Raw genomic sequence first — 15,931 nt, forward strand, 5'->3', positions numbered from 1 at the left:
ATATTTTATTTCAAATGTAATTTCCTTCAAATATCTATGAAAAAAGTTTTTATGACCTTAACCATCAAACACCTGGTTTTAAAATGGGAGGCATAAAGAAGGCTCAAACAAAATTTCAAAATAGATGGTGCAAAAAAATTTGAAGAAATTGTCATTTTTAATTTTTTTTTTTTTATACATAAAAAGAAAATGACTAACCATTTTTTTAAAAATTGTAATTTATTTATTTTTACATCATCATGATCCACATATTTATATTATGGATTCTTAAAAGCTTGGATCCAAAATTTATGTTTAACACATGAATCTTTGATGGGGGGTGCATATGAATCGATGAGTCAGTTGACTCACCAAAACTGGATCCAACATCTATTTTATAAATGGATTTTGGGTACGAGATTTTATACATCACAAAAAGAAAATAGATTTTTAAATTTTAAATTGAATTATTTAAAGTTTTTCTTTTGGACCTTTCATCACAATTTATGTCAGGAAAATTCATCTATCATTTATATTTTGTTGAATTTTAAAATATCCTCAATATTTAAATTTTTATGTTCAAGTCCCTTTGTTTGAGCATGTATCATATTTTAATGTTAATTTCTTTTTGCATATATTGGATTAAGCTCAAATTTTTTCGTTGTCCGTACTTCTCATCATTATGCACCTGTAAAAAATACAAAAATGTTAGTTTTAAATAAATAAATAAAATACTTTTGCAGGCCATTTTATTTCTATTGAATTACTTGTTATATTTTTTACCGATGCAATAGTGAGAAGTACAAATATACAAAATATGAAATCTACCGAAATATATATTAAGAAAAACATGTAGAATTGAAATACTTGACATATTGGTTTTATTTTTATTTTAATTGAAGTGTTAACTTCAAGAATGGAGCCTAAGTCGTTTAGAAAGTGGGATACAACATAAAATATATTGAAGACAGTTTTAAAATTCCAAAAATATAAGAAAACAATTACTTAAATTTTTCTTTACTTTATGGATCATCAAATACAAAAAAATTGATCCAAAGCCTCTTGGGTTATGTTCCATGCTCTAAATCCACATCTAGGTTTTTGAATGTTTAGCGGAAGCCATTTGAGTGGCAGATTCTTAATTTGGACCATGAAAAAGGTCATATAAGGTGTCAACATGATACTGTACAAGTAAGGTATACCTAAAAACACATTAAAGAAGGTTGTTTTTATTCTGGAAAACTTCAAATCGATCATCTCGACTTTGAGATTCATAGACATGAAAAGAAAAGAGGATTTGTAGTCCTAATATAGTTAATCTTCTATAAAAAAAAACATGGGGACCACTGCGATTACACAATAATTTTTCGCACCATATATTTGTGAACCCCACACTTAAAATCTCATTAGTACCTACCCCATTTTTAAATACACCATAGTGAGAGAGAGAGAGAGAGAGGATAGAGCATGATTCTCTCTCCTTTTTTTTTCCCTTGGGCAGTACTGGTTACATGAGCTCACTTTTAGAGGGATCTCTCTTTACATGTGCTCTGCTTCACACTGAGAAAGGAGCAAACAAGGTTGTCAAGTCAGTATTTTTAGAGGGAGAAAGGAAAAGAAGAGGGCTAGAAATGGTGCATTGTCTCTCTCTTTCTCATCTGTTAATCTTAGACACTTAACTGGAGAAAGAGCAAAATGGCCGAGTTGGTGGAAGGAGAGCAAAATAAGATTTTTTTTAAGTTTTGGGGTCTGAATTCTTAAGATCGAAGAGATTAGAAAAATCCACTGTTTGCTGATCTCAATGACTAGGATATAAAAATCAAGAAAATTAAAACCTTGCAAGTCTATATTGTTTTTCCAAGATTTCATTTCCACTCGAAAACTTGTTTTTTTTAATTTCCATGTTTCAAAGTCCAGTGGTTGTTTTATATGCATATGGGTGATGTATGGATTCATGAAAGTTATAATATATATATATATATATATATAATGGGTCATGTGGATGACGTCTCAACCCTCCTAATGACCAAAAATATCCTTATTAAAAAAATACTCAATGTATAAAATAAGGGTATAGAAGTGTCCGAAATTTGTTGAGTACAATAGTAAATTACTCCATAATATGAGAACCCTAACATAACCCTATATATATTTATAGATATATAGAAGCATCTATTCAACGCCTATCGCCGAAAATGAATAGTATTTTCACCCATAGGCTTAACACCGTCCAAAAAAAACAGGCGGCGGGCGTTTTTCAACCACCACAAACCTAGTATGTTTGTGGCAGTACCATCACTGATATGCTAGGTCCGTAACAATAAAAAAAATATGCGGAACCGCAACGAACAGCACACCGTCTGTTGTGGATCCGTTCAATGACCCACCATGGACATAGCAAGTCTGTAACAGTGGCAAAACACTATAGCACTTCACCTATAATAATTTTTTAGGTTTTTCCTATATATATATATATATATATATATCTATATATGTATATATTATGGTATGGATAGTCTGGATAGTCACACCCTATTGATCATGACCATTTTTGGATTGTTTCTGATTATTTTGGCTTGTCGGGGCCATGCCAAATTATATTTTATTGAGTAATTATGCATTGTTAAATAACTGTATTTTATAAAATATTTATTTTTAATAAGCACCATATTTTTTAGATAAGCATGTTTTTGCTAATTAACTATACTTTAATAAATATTTATATTTTAGTAAATATTTCTTTTTGTAAATTAATCATGGAATTTTAAATAAATGTCATATTATTAAATAATATTATTTTATTAAATCAACCCACTTTTTAAATATTCATATTTTAAAAATAATGATTTATTAAATAGAATTGTTTCAATTAATATTTTTGTTTTTTCTTAAAATCTCATGTATTATTAAATGGGAAAGGTTTTTATACTTCCCCTACTGCATAGAAGATCTATGCTTTCCCTACCAGCCAGGTATTCAATTTTGATCAAGAGCGCCACTCACCATTTGATCTTGGATCCGATGTCTCAAAGTATTTTATTTTTAGGTTTTTTATACAAATTGTATGAATATGAAATTTGGTACGTGCCATCTTCTCATTGGGACGCACCTATAAAAAATATAAAAAATAATTTTTCGATAAAATATAATGACCAAAATACCTATAAAAAATATTTGTTTTATATTTTTCTTTAGTGCGAGTTTAATAGAGGATTGAACGTCCAAAATTTGATGTCAAAATAGTTTATAGAAAAAAAATTAAAAATAAAATAGTGTAGAGACGTGACACTGTGATTGGAGTAATCTTAGCCCTCCATTTAGAATGGACGGTTGGATAAGGGGAAGTATATAAGTTTTATGTTGTAGGGGAAGCATAGCTTGCCCTTATTAAATAATTGTAGTAGTTTGCCAATTTTATTGTTGTATACCAATTATTTGATTAAGAATCATGTTCCATGAAATTACTAAATGTAACTATTGTATACTAATTGAGTAATGATCTTATGAGACCCTCCCACACCCATGTGTATAGGACCTCAAAAGATCACCATTAAATTTGGCATAAATCTCTAGAAAAGTTATTATATAGATATGGGATTTAACTTTTTTAGATATTTGTACCAAATTTAAATGTAATCTTTTGAAGTCCTACACACATGGATGTGGGAGGGTCTCACAAGGTCATTTCCCACTCTAATTATTTAATTAATGATCACGTTTGATGAAATTATTAATTTTTGTTCACCTTTTTTTAAAAAATAGTACAACTTGAAAAATCCATACAAAACAATAGACATGAAATAATTGTAAGGAATCTATTAATTTTCTAGTGTATATCCAAATATGAGATTTGAGGAATTGGGGATAAAAACCCTTGATGTAGAAAATCTAATAGATTTTTTATGTATTTCACATATCCAAAATTCCTAATTTCCTCCTACTCAAAAACGCGTCAAAAGATTCATATGTGAACATTTTTCTTTGGTAAAAAGAAAATATAATGATTTGAGTTTGGACATTGGATTGTGAAACTCAAAGCATTTATCATCCAGTTTGTGGACCATATTTTTTACAAAAAAAAAGAAGAAAAGAATAGTGATTTGAGTTTGGATGCCGAAACTCAAAAAAATTGCCTTTCATTTTGTAACGTCTTACTGTGGCAAAATATGAATACATTTTTTTATAGAAAAACTAGGTTCGAGTGTAGAATAATATAAATTAATTTTTATTTTTTAAAAGTTATTTTGAACTAAACAAAAAATATAAATTATATTTTAACTCCAAAATCTAAAAGAAACAATTTTTTTATATAAAGCGGGGCCTAAACAACCAAATTAAGGCGCAAGTAAAAAATTTCACTAGAAGAGGTTATTCTGATGTTAAAAAATCCTCAAATTGATCACCGCAACCTCAAGATCAATAGACATGAGAAAAATAGATTTCAATTCTTGAAAATAGTGCATCTTTTAATACATTTTCACACTATCAATTTTTTTAAATTTTCAAACGTTCATTGATCTGCTCTATCTACAATATTTTGCTCTATCTACAATATTTTTTATACTTTAAATTTTATAATTAAAGATGAAAATAAACTTTCAATCCACCACAAAAATTTCCAATGTTGAAACAACATCTTTCGACACTCTACGAAAGTGCGCCGTACTTTGATTGTTTAGGACCTCAGCCTCATACAATCACACCCATAAAAGAGCCTTCTACAAATCACACCCATAAAAGAAACCAGGGACCGAAGGAAAGTTGTTTCATGCATGTGGGACGGTATTTCTACATCTACGGTTCAAAAAATATACAGCATCTATCTTAAAAATGGATGCAAGTAGGTATTCTATCTAGAAACAATAGAAATTAATGGTCAAAATGTTTTCTTATTAGAATTATTTTTTTAAGTTTTAAAAATTTATTTATTTATTTTATATTTATGATCTCCATGTTAGAGATTACATTTTTAAAAAAAATTGAGGCTTAAAATCCATCTCAAAAATAAATTTATTAAGGGGACCTCATTTCTACGTATACGGTTTTGGCAGCTAAAAAACAGGGTCCGAAACCAAAATTCCTTGAAAAAGAAAATCTGATTTGTCTCTCTTCGAGCCTCGTACGAGGCAAGATGGAATCTTTTGGGTGCTCTAAATTTTACGACAATGGCCTCGATAAATGGAAACCGAAATTTCGTCAAATATTTCGGCACCACCTATATTTCGTCATCTACGTCCAATTGTTCAGTCGCTCTGGTCCCACCCTTTCTTCCTCGAGTCAGTCAGCTTGGTCGACTCGCTCTTCCTATAAATAAGAGCACTGAGTGCGAGGCTTCCCCCTCTCAATTGTAAGCCACGCCTCTCTCCTTTGCTGGTTCAGAATATGAGAAGAAACCCTTGCCATTAAACTTTTGTGATGTACTGCAGATTCTGAACCAGAACTCCGCGAGAAACCCTACTTTGTAACGAAAGCCCTATCCTTCATTTCTTTATTTCACCATTAAAGACCATTTTTTTCTTTCCTTGGTTCTGAACCTGCTAAAACCCTAGCCTTTAACGATATAATTTGTTGTTGATTTTACCTGTATTGGTGAAAACCCCAATTTTTTTAGGAAAGCCTTCAGCTTTTTGGGTCGTATAACCTCCATTACGCCAACAAACCACGAAACCTTGGCGTTCCTTGCGTTTTGTTCTTGATCCCTGATTTTGAGGCATTTTCCTCTGAATATTGGCTGAAAAAGTCTCGCATCTGAAGCTTTTCGGTCAAATATCAGGGTTTTTGTGGCTACATATTGTGTATTTCTCAAGTAAGGCTCTCGAATATCAGTACCTCCTTTTTAATCCATCAGAAAAACACTTAACTTCATAGGATACAAAACCATTTTTCCTACAACTCCTCTTCTCCCCAAAATTTCATTCACAAATTCTCAGTAAACTTAAAATTTTGGTGAAGAACACAAACAGTATATAGCAAAAAAAAAAAAAACAACAACTAAGATTTAAGATTTTACCGGAGTCTGCGACATTACCTTCATCTTTTCCTTTCTCTTCATTTTGCTCTAAAAATTTCTACATCTTTTGGATTCTAGCCTATATCCTAGATTTTCTGCTTTCTAGCTTAGTGACTGGGCATGACCTTAAAAGTCGGACATGAAAACTGATTTCTAGGTCCTTCCTCGAATTTGTAGGCCTTCTTTATAGGATCTTTTACATCTGGAAAGAAGAAATGGTAGGAAGCGTGGAGACCGTCTCAGATGTAGTGAATGGAATCGTGAAGGAGTATATGGCTGAGAACGTTGAGCCTTTACCAGAGGAGTTAAATCCCAAGAAAATTAAGGTGCCTTTGCATCTGAAAAATGAAGATGGTGCAGACAATGGTGAGAACAGTACTTTAGTTTCAGGTAAAAGGGAGATTGTTCTCGGAAGGAATGTGCACACGAGTTGCCTTGAAGTTACAGAACCTGATGCTGATGATGAGGTTACAGGAGACAGGGAGGCTTGTATGGCCAGCATTTTGGCGAGGTATCGGAAGTCTCTCATCGAGAGGACCAGACACCATCTGGGTATGAGTTTCTCAATTCTGTCTTCTCTCAATCAAATATGGATTAAATAGATAATCAAATCCTTTGGTTTAGAAATTAGTGTTTTTAACTTTTAACCGGTAGAATGTCTATGCTTTGGTTTATGATATCGTCCATGGGTTTCTCTTGATAATGGTTTTGTGCTACTCTTGTTCTTCATTTCAATTTCTTTAATTTGCTAAAGTAATTTTGGGCTTTTTGGATGTACTCATTGTCACTGACAATTCACTCAAAAAATTAGTCCTGAAATGAATTATATGTTTTTGACTGTGTTCCTCATAAAATTACCTGAGATAAACTTGCTGGCAGTTTTACATATGCATTAACCTTTCTGAAAGGTTTTTCACTTTATTCAAAGTAAATTGATCAAATTCATATGTTTTTAACCAGAAAAACTAAAAATAGCTGGAAATTAATACGTTGTAATACAAGATATGTACCAAGCAGCTAACAAATTAATATGATGCAGATTATACAGATGAAAAAGATAATCTACTCCTGGTAAGATTAACTGTCATCCAAACAGGCCCTCAGTTTGGGAAGAGATTGAATTGTTGCATTTAGGGAAGCCCTCTCCCTTTAATGGGCTTTTTCATTCTTAAGTTGCAGTCTTAAGTTCATTTAAATTTTACTCTGGCTTATCGTCCATACCTATCAAATTAATATCATGCAGATTATACAGATAATAAAGATAATCTACACCTGGTAAGATTTCCAAACAGGTCCTCAGTTTGGGAAGAGTGGGCGTTTTCATTCTTAAGTTGCAGTCTTAAGTTCCTTTAAATTTTATTCTGGCTTATCGTCCCTACCTATCAATTATCGAATCAATCAACTCAACCAGACATATCAAATATCAAGCCAAAATGAATATGCATTTGTTGGAGGCTCAAATGTTGTCTGGTTTGGGGGAGTAGTTCCACTCTGTTTTGGACCTTCCATGCACCAAATATATGCACAATTTGCCTTGTTACTTTGTGATTCCTAAATGTTTAAGAATTATTGATCTCATCATGTGCAAGTTTACTTAATGTGTTTACTGGCGAAATGAATATTTCAATCTTATGATTATTTTTTGACTGTGTATGAAGGATGAGTAATTGTTTTTAACCACAGGAGTATTTGCCTTTCTTTGACATTGGTTTCCGTCCTAGGTTCCTATCTTGGTTTAGGGCACCCAGTCAATATACTCTTTTATGCTTTCCCAATTGGTGATATAACTTTTATAAACCTGGATATGTTTTAGTACCTTACTACGTGTATACTGCTCATAACAGTATTGTGACCAGCATGTCTAATTTTCCTGTTTACTTTACAGCATTTCATATCTCATATTTCTTATAAGCTTCACTTGCACGAAGTCAATAACGGTGACCAGAGCTTCTTTTTCCTTTTTCTTTTTGACTGTTTTAGTGCTATCCAACTTTCTCTTATTACTTTTCTGTGCTAATGTTCTGATCAATCTTATTTCAGGTTATCCTTACAATCTGGACTTTGATTATGGTGCTCTCGCACAACTGCAACATTTCTCTATCAACAACCTGGGCGATCCATTTATTGAGAGCAACTATGGAGTTCATTCAAGACAGTTTGAAGTCGGGGTTCTCGATTGGTTCGCTCGTCTCTGGGAATTGGAGAGGAACGAATACTGGGGTTACATAACAAATTGTGGAACAGAGGGCAATTTGCATGGCATTTTAGTTGGGTAAGTAAGCAATAAACTTTTCATTCTATGGTTTGTTTAATTTAACTTTTCATTCTATTGTTTGTTTAATTTTAGTGTTTGTCTTCGTTACTGTATTAACCCTGTTAATCTTGGCTCAGTTATTTGGTAGTCTTCCCGAGACTGGGAACATTGTTTTTTTTTTTTGGCACTATTTTCTAGGAAGAACTGAATCCCTATTTACTCCTTTTGCAGGAGGGAAGTTTTTCCTGATGGAATTCTCTATGCCTCGAAGGAATCCCATTATTCTGTTTTCAAAGCTGCACGAATGTACCGAATGGATTGTGTTATGGTCAATACTCTGGTCTCTGGTGAGATTGACTGTACCGATTTTCGAGCTAAACTCCTTCAGAACAAGGACAAGCCAGCCATCATCAACGTTAATATTGGTGATTCCTCAGAATTTTAATCAGGGAATTTCCATATTTTTTTATTGCCAGAAAGCTCATTTTCACTATGTTTTCTGAATTGTGCAGGTACAACTGTCAAGGGAGCTGTTGATGATCTGGATTTGGTCATTAAGATCCTTGAAGACACTGGATTTAACCATGACCGGTTCTACATTCACTGTGATGGTGCCCTGTTTGGGCTCATGATGCCTTTCGTGAAACGGGTATGCTTCGACACGTGTATAGATACTCGTGTATCACATTTCATGCTTTCATGCGGCTGAGGCCCACAAAATAAGGCACATGTACACAGCGTTTCAAGCTTGTCCACACTGTGATGTTAAATCAAGGATTAGCCATCTATCCAAGTCGTGCTCCAAAACGTTCTCAAACTTGCACTTTTATAGTTTTGCATGCATACTCGCGCATGCATGCATACAATGTTGATGATGGAGGAGAATAGGACTATTTGGTGTCATGTCCTGTTCTATCGGGTCCCACTCCTCCATCACCATCCTTCTTGTCTTTGGATGGTGATTACACCAATGGACTAATCTCATTGAATGTGTAATGCTTAAGTTAAGCAGGAGTACGTCTCAGATTTTAATTATATGTTGTAATTCAATAATTGTATCGCCAATCTTTCAAGTATGAAATCTGGTTTATTAAAGATTCTTTTGATTTTAAAATTAGAGTTAAATTAGGAGGAAATTAAATTACAACATGCACCCTCCTGCATTTGAAATAACCTACTGACAAGGTAATTATTAGGCAGTTTAGGGCAAAAAATGGCAAAATTTTTTGGAAGAGATATTTTTTGTGTTAAAAAACAAAAACATTATTAAGGTTCCCTATTACGATGGTGCATCCTATAAAACACCCTTTATCCATACGCATATGCACTCATGGTAATAAGAAATGAGCTTTTGGATTTTTCTTGCTTGTAAAACTTTTGTACTGATTATCCTCAAGTAAACAGGCACCAAAAGTCAGCTTTAAGAAGCCTATCGGTAGCGTGAGCGTATCTGGGCACAAGTTTGTTGGCTGCCCTATGCCATGTGGGGTTCAAATAACCAGGCTGGACCACATCAATGCCCTCTCTAGGAACGTCGAATATCTCGCTTCTAGGGATGCCACCATCATGGGCAGCCGAAATGGTCATGCACCCATCTTTTTATGGTACACTCTCAATAGAAAGGGCTATCGTGGGTTCCAAAAAGAAGTGCAAAAATGCTTAAGAAATGCCCATTATTTGAAAGATTGCCTTAGAAGTGAAGGAATCAGTGCCATGCTCAACGAGCTGAGCAGTACAGTGGTGTTTGAAAGGCCACAAGATGAGGAATTTGTTCGAAGGTGGCAGCTGGCTTGTCAGGGGAACATTGCACATGCTGTTGTAATGCCGAATATCACCATAGAGAAGCTTGATGATTTTGTGAAAGAGTTGACTGCGAAGAGGTCAACTTGGTTCAAGGATGGGAAGGCCCAAGCTCCTTGCATTGCTGATGAAATTGGGGCTGAGAATTGTGCTTGTGCTCGTCACAACTGATGCCTGTTTCACGCCATGGCTTTCTGATTTATTTTGCTTGTTGTAATGGTGGTAGTAGTCCTAGTTGTTGTTGTAGTAAGAGACTGAAGTTCTCCTGGGGAATATGAATAGAATGTCTGTTTTATTCTCTCTGCTCTATAGTTTCCTTTTTTTTCTGTTTTTTTTTTAATTTGGTAATCTAATCTGGATTTATGTGGGAGCTGTCCTATTGTTTTCCTTCGGGATTGTGGTTATGTGGAAGGCAACAAGGCTCAACAACAATCGGGTATTTGCTCTTTGGCATGCGAACTAGTGTGGGATGCAAGGAGTTGTCTCTGCTCAGTGGCTTCCACCTGCAATTCCATTGAGTATTTTGAGAGAGACTTCAGCATTATTTTAGACAGGAAGAACAGCTCTCTTTCTCTCCCTCTTTTTCTCTCTCTCTTACTTGTATCTGCAAAGTAGTTGATGGATGAAAACAGAAATTTCAAGTCTGGCCAAGTTAATTCCTGGACACATACGAGGTCCGCCGCCAAATCCAAGAAAGCTGAAAGGTTTCAACGATTTCTGCAAAAGAAGCCACAAGTTAGTTTTATGTAGTTTTATGTAGAACACATGATTAGGGAGAGGATTATGTCACTAGTGGAAATTTACATCAAATCTGGATGGGTCAAATTTCTCGGGGTCCATAAAAAGGTTGGGATCGTGGTGCACAGAGACAACATCCAAGTTTATGGACCATCCCTTCTTGATTTCATACCCTGGAACAAGCTCAATTTTCAGTATTAGATCCATGTGAAGTTGATAGATTTGAAAATGGTAAATGATAAATTCAACTGTTAGAGAGGAAAGGAAAGGTGCATATTTGGACCATCAATTTCGAAGTCTTGGGCTGCTTTCCTTGAGTTCCATGGCAGGATTGTTGCTATCCTCAATGTTTCATTGATAACCTGTCAATTGGAAGAATACCAGGTGATGAAGTTTGTAGAATCGAAGCTAGGTAATTCACTAGCAAATCTTTTCCTTTTAGTACACTAAGGTAATGCTAAGCTTACTTTGTTGGTATAAGGCATGTTATTAACTTCGGACCAGCTGAGCTGTGGGATGCCATCCCTCCTCCTTTCCCATATTTGTTGATGCTCTTCCTGTTTTTTTTTGAGAAGATTGATACTCTTCCTGTTAGTTGCTATTATCATGCTCTTGGGTCCATGGAACCATAAACTTAAATTTGTTTAAGAAGGATTTGGGATTGGAAGCGTACTATGCTCCATGAGACTCTTATATTGGTATTCCAGGGATAGGATACATCTACCATCTGTTTGCAATCACCGATAGTTAAAGATTACAGGAGCCAGAATATTCATCTGGATACTCTTAATCTCCAACCATCCTTCGGTGGGAATAGATGGTGGATATATCCTTGCGGTATTATTATTTAACAGTGTCAGTAAAATTGTAGTATACTTGCGAATTTCCTTACCCTAACTTTTTGCAGGGCAATTGGATTTTCCTCTAGGAATTTGATCACCCAGGTAAGAGCTGCAGTTGTGGTATCATGACCTGCTATTAATAGAGTCAATATGTTGTCTTTCAACTGTGAATCTGTGAGCCTATCTTCTTCTGTTCTGGTGCTGTAGTTTGTTATCAGTGATTGTAAAAAATCATCACTGATTTTCTCTCCGGACCTCCTTTTGTGAATTATAATGTCCAACATGGAATACATACGATCCCTTGCCTGCACAAGTTGGAAATAGCAACTTATTATAAGCCCCATTCCTGCTCATCACAGGAATATGAAATGATGAGGGACCTCTTATCCTGCAAAAGAGCTAGAGCAGAAAATAGTTCATCAATAGATATCGGGAAGTTCCATTGAACTTTCCTCATGTAGGCTTGGGGCCTTATGTAAACCTCCTCAATGCTTCTTGATGGCATGCATTTGCATTTAAGATCCAAGGGATTTCATTTATTGTACTGCAGTGTTATTGTGTTTATCGTTGACTAAACATTACAAACGCCTTCCTCTCTTTGAAAATGGGTTGTGACATATCATAGAGAAGTGAAAGCCATTTCCTGAACAATACCTTGATGCCCTTGTAGAATGCAAAGCCTGGAATTTTGAGAGGCAAGGTAGCAAAAGCTGAAGATATAGTCTTAAAGTTGTTTCTGAAATTCTCTTGCTCCTCACCATGCGACTCCAAGCTCATTATGATATGCCCAATAACCTTTAGCGTGAACTGTCAGCACAAATTATCCACAGTACTCTCAAAATTAGGTAACCATTGCTATTGTTTTTGTTTGTAACCAAACTCCAAAGCTTTTTTCAAGAATCCAAAAACAAAACACAGGAGTATGGTTTTGACTTACGCTTGAAGCTTCTTCGAGGACAAATACAGTCCGTCCAGCCCATTGGTCCAGTGTATCAGAAGCTAGAGAGTCGATGAAAGGTAGATATTTCTTGAGAGCATCCAAACAGAGAGGTTCTCCTATTAGTCTACGAAGCCTTTTGTGCTCCTCACCAGTGGTTTGAAGCAAGCTAGTAGGTCCCATAACTTGCTTTCCTGTGTAGAAAAGATTCAAGCTAACTAACCCATCTTTCCCTGACAGCAAGATCTTGCTAGCTTCTCGTCCAGTCATGAAGACGGTTAGCCGCCCTAGGATGCTGGTCTTGAAAACCTTGCCGTACCTGATACAAGCCGTTGTGTTAAGCATTGTAGTCCCCAGTTGCAGAAAACAGAGAGTAATATCTCCAGATTTATGACATCACTATAAAATTATCTAAGTTCAGAAATATTTTCTTTAATTGTGATCTATTCCATTTATTTTGTTCTTTGATGACCTTAAATGGTCGATATGATCTGAATATCAATGCAAGTTGATAAGAAACTAGAAAAGATTATATGCTCCCATGGGAAGCTTGCTCCCTTTGGGAAAGACCTAGATAGGAGTACTTTTTGGACCCTAAATTTGAGCACATAACGTACTCAACCTATCTACCAATCTGAAAAAGATAAAGAAGTTGAGCGGGCAGCTTGTGACTGCCCGAAGAAAACCATGCTCCAAGATCGAACACGAGAAACATGTGAAAAGTTGCTCCAAGATTGAGCACTTGTTAATCCTATGGTGATTCTAAAGTGGATCCCAAATTGGAGATTGAAAACATCCTCCTGAGTTAGTCCTTTGCCTAACGGACAAGTGTAAATTTGTTCCTGCCGGAGCATGGCATATACCCCATAAGAAGTACATACCAATAAAAAGAATCATACTTTTAGAAAATATGTCCAAAGGGTTAGAAATCTAAGCTCTTGGAACCTTTAAAACTAAAAAGTGGGAGAGATTTCTTCTTTTTCTTAAGTTCTTTCTGATTTGTGACTTGCCTTTATCTTTTTCCTGACCTTTCTGATATACGTTAGCGGCACCAAGATATTCAGAATCTCTTGGAGATCACCTCAACTGGTGATCAATTATTTTAGTTCATTGAAAGTTTTTGGATTTTTAGTTGCTGTGTAAAAGAAAATATACCTCTGTTGCCTCTTTTGGATGAAGGCATGGATACCAGATGGAGTCGAAAACTCTGCCATGAAAGACAAGCTCTCTCCTATTATGGGCCAACCTAAGGAGCCTGGTATCTTTTGGATGGCCCTCAAGGTTCGCCTTGAACTTAGCACGTATAACAATGCAGAGATGATAAATGAAAACACCATGAGGGCAAAGGAAATCAGGAGACTATGAGGATCCATGAGAACTGGTTAGGTGGTAATTGGGCAAGATTTGATGATCTAAGAAGCGTGGCCGAGACAATCTAATTTATAGTGATTTCGTGATCTTGGCCAAGTTTTTCAGCATATTCTCATTTTGTCAAATGTCTCTACAGCAGGTATCGACTCTTATGGCTAAACTTCTCTCTCTATTGTGAACAGCTGAGAATGGATTTATATGGTTTTTGGATTGTCTTGGAATGAACTTCACTGCGGATGTGGATATGTGAGGTTGCATTGGGCAAACCATCGTGTTGTTTGTTGTGTATTGGTATTTCTGAGAAATCAAGGCAAGTGGTTTAATGTGGGGAATTTCTGAAGAGAGGAAGTTCAAGGAGCTTGTCCTTATTTGTATGGCATTTGTCGAGGGGAATATTATATGCTTTGTGGGCCGGCTGCTCCAAAGTCCAAAGGTCAGAAAGCATTTAGTAACAGAGATTGGAATCTTGAAAAGAAAAAAACAATTCTCCAGAGTCCAAAGATTACTGGTAGTGAGAGAATTTGTGACGGAAATTGGAATCTCGCAAATGATTTAAAAAAGAAATGTCTGGGAACTGTTAAACAAGCTGATTCTTAGATTACCTCATCTGTTTCTCATTGATATGTGGCATTGTTCTGGGCCTATATCACTAAAGGAACCAGTTTCAAATTAGGGGTTGCAACTTTAATTGTAGAATAAGATTGCCACACACTACACGGTCCCGACTGATTAGCCTGGTCCATCTGGGGAAATTGCTTGCCAAGTTGGATCAGGCTACGGCTAATAAAGAAACCAAAAATAATAAATATGGAGAATTGGGATGATTCCAGAATCCTCAAACCATAATCGTCCACCCCTCATCCTGATTTGGGTCAGCGATTTTAAATTCACTAAGCGGATGTGGTCCTACCCCAATAGTGTATTTTATACCTTGAACAGTCTTACTCTTGTTTATAATAGTAATAGTAATAGTAATAGTAATAGTAATAGTAATAGTAATACTAATACTATTACTATATTACTATTACTATTACTAGTAATAGTAATAGTAATAGTAATAATTAATAGGAAAAAGTTTAAATTGAGCCAAAACTCCAAACAATCAAATTAGAGCTCTTCTCAAAACTTCCACTAGAAGATATTGTTTTGATGCCCAAATATCCTCACATGCATGGACATGAGAAAAAAATGGATTTCAAGTTTTGGAAATAGTGTATCTTGTAACACATTTTTGGACCGTCCATTTTCAAAATTTTCAAGTTTTCATAGATCTGCTTGATCTACATTATTTTTTAAGCTTTAAATTTTATAATTAAAAATATAAATATATTTAAAGCTTTGACAAAGATTTCCAGTATTAAAACCACATTTCTCGGTACTATTTAAAGGTGCGCTCTACTTTGATTGTTTAGAACCTCGGCTTTATACAAACCGCACCCATAATAATAATCTCTACGCTAAGAGGGAATTTATGAGGCTTGTTCGATCCCATGCTTGACTCTAGGAACTAAAACAAAAGTCAGAAATTAAGGAGGATGACATGTGTGCTTTTGTGTGCAGCAACGACACTCCCTCGTTCAGAGAGCGCCTATTCTTAAATATGAGCAATGATTTCATGCAATGACTGTATCGCAACGGCATTTTTAGAAAATCTTTTTTGGAGTATTTGTATGACCCAAAATTTTGCACACACACTCTCTTCATCATAATAATCAATCCCCGCCTAAAAAAAAAGTTCAATTTGAACTTTAGATATAGTCAAAATAAGTCCCCTCCAAAAACAAATATAGACCGTTCATTTGGTGAATTTCAATGTCTTAGCTTTTATAAGTTCAAAATCATTTTTTTCTTTTTTCACATTATTCATCTAATGGTAATAAAGCCATCTAAAAAAATTGAAAATAAAAAAATCCTTCTAAAGCTTAGATCTAAGCATCTCACCAAAATGAACTGCCTATGTTAATTGGGCTAAAAAAATACTTTCTAGATTATGTTTTCAA

The 15,931-nt window shown here is 35.0% G+C and overlaps 2 protein-coding genes across 2 annotated transcripts; one reads left to right on the top strand and one right to left on the bottom strand.

Moving 5' to 3' along the window:
* Positions 1-5,319: 5,319 nt before the first annotated feature.
* LOC18444520 (serine decarboxylase) lies at positions 5,320-10,341 on the top strand. The gene is made up of 6 exons (XM_006854458.4): positions 5,320-5,785; positions 6,167-6,541; positions 8,030-8,261; positions 8,475-8,668; positions 8,756-8,892; positions 9,648-10,341. Exons 2-6 carry the CDS (start codon positions 6,205-6,207, stop codon positions 10,212-10,214), a joined length of 1,467 nt encoding a protein of 488 aa, XP_006854520.1. The 5' UTR covers positions 5,320-5,785; positions 6,167-6,204; the 3' UTR covers positions 10,215-10,341.
* On the bottom strand, positions 9,642-14,221 carry LOC18444291 (abscisic acid 8'-hydroxylase 3). The gene is made up of 9 exons (XM_006854459.4): positions 13,716-14,221; positions 12,561-12,879; positions 12,278-12,430; positions 11,674-11,928; positions 11,249-11,338; positions 11,065-11,143; positions 10,848-10,954; positions 10,642-10,760; positions 9,642-10,546 (listed from the first exon to the last, which is right to left on the bottom strand). The coding sequence occupies exons 1-9, from the start codon at positions 13,931-13,933 to the stop codon at positions 10,420-10,422; spliced, it is 1,467 nt and encodes a 488-aa protein (XP_006854521.2). The 5' UTR covers positions 13,934-14,221; the 3' UTR covers positions 9,642-10,419.
* Positions 14,222-15,931: the final 1,710 nt, after the last annotated feature.

Source organism: Amborella trichopoda, chromosome 11 (assembly GCF_054954075.1).
Source record: "Amborella trichopoda isolate Santa Cruz 75 chromosome 11, AtrichopodaSantaCruz75HAP2 v2.0, whole genome shotgun sequence".
Taxonomy (NCBI): Eukaryota; Viridiplantae; Streptophyta; class Magnoliopsida; order Amborellales; family Amborellaceae; genus Amborella; species Amborella trichopoda.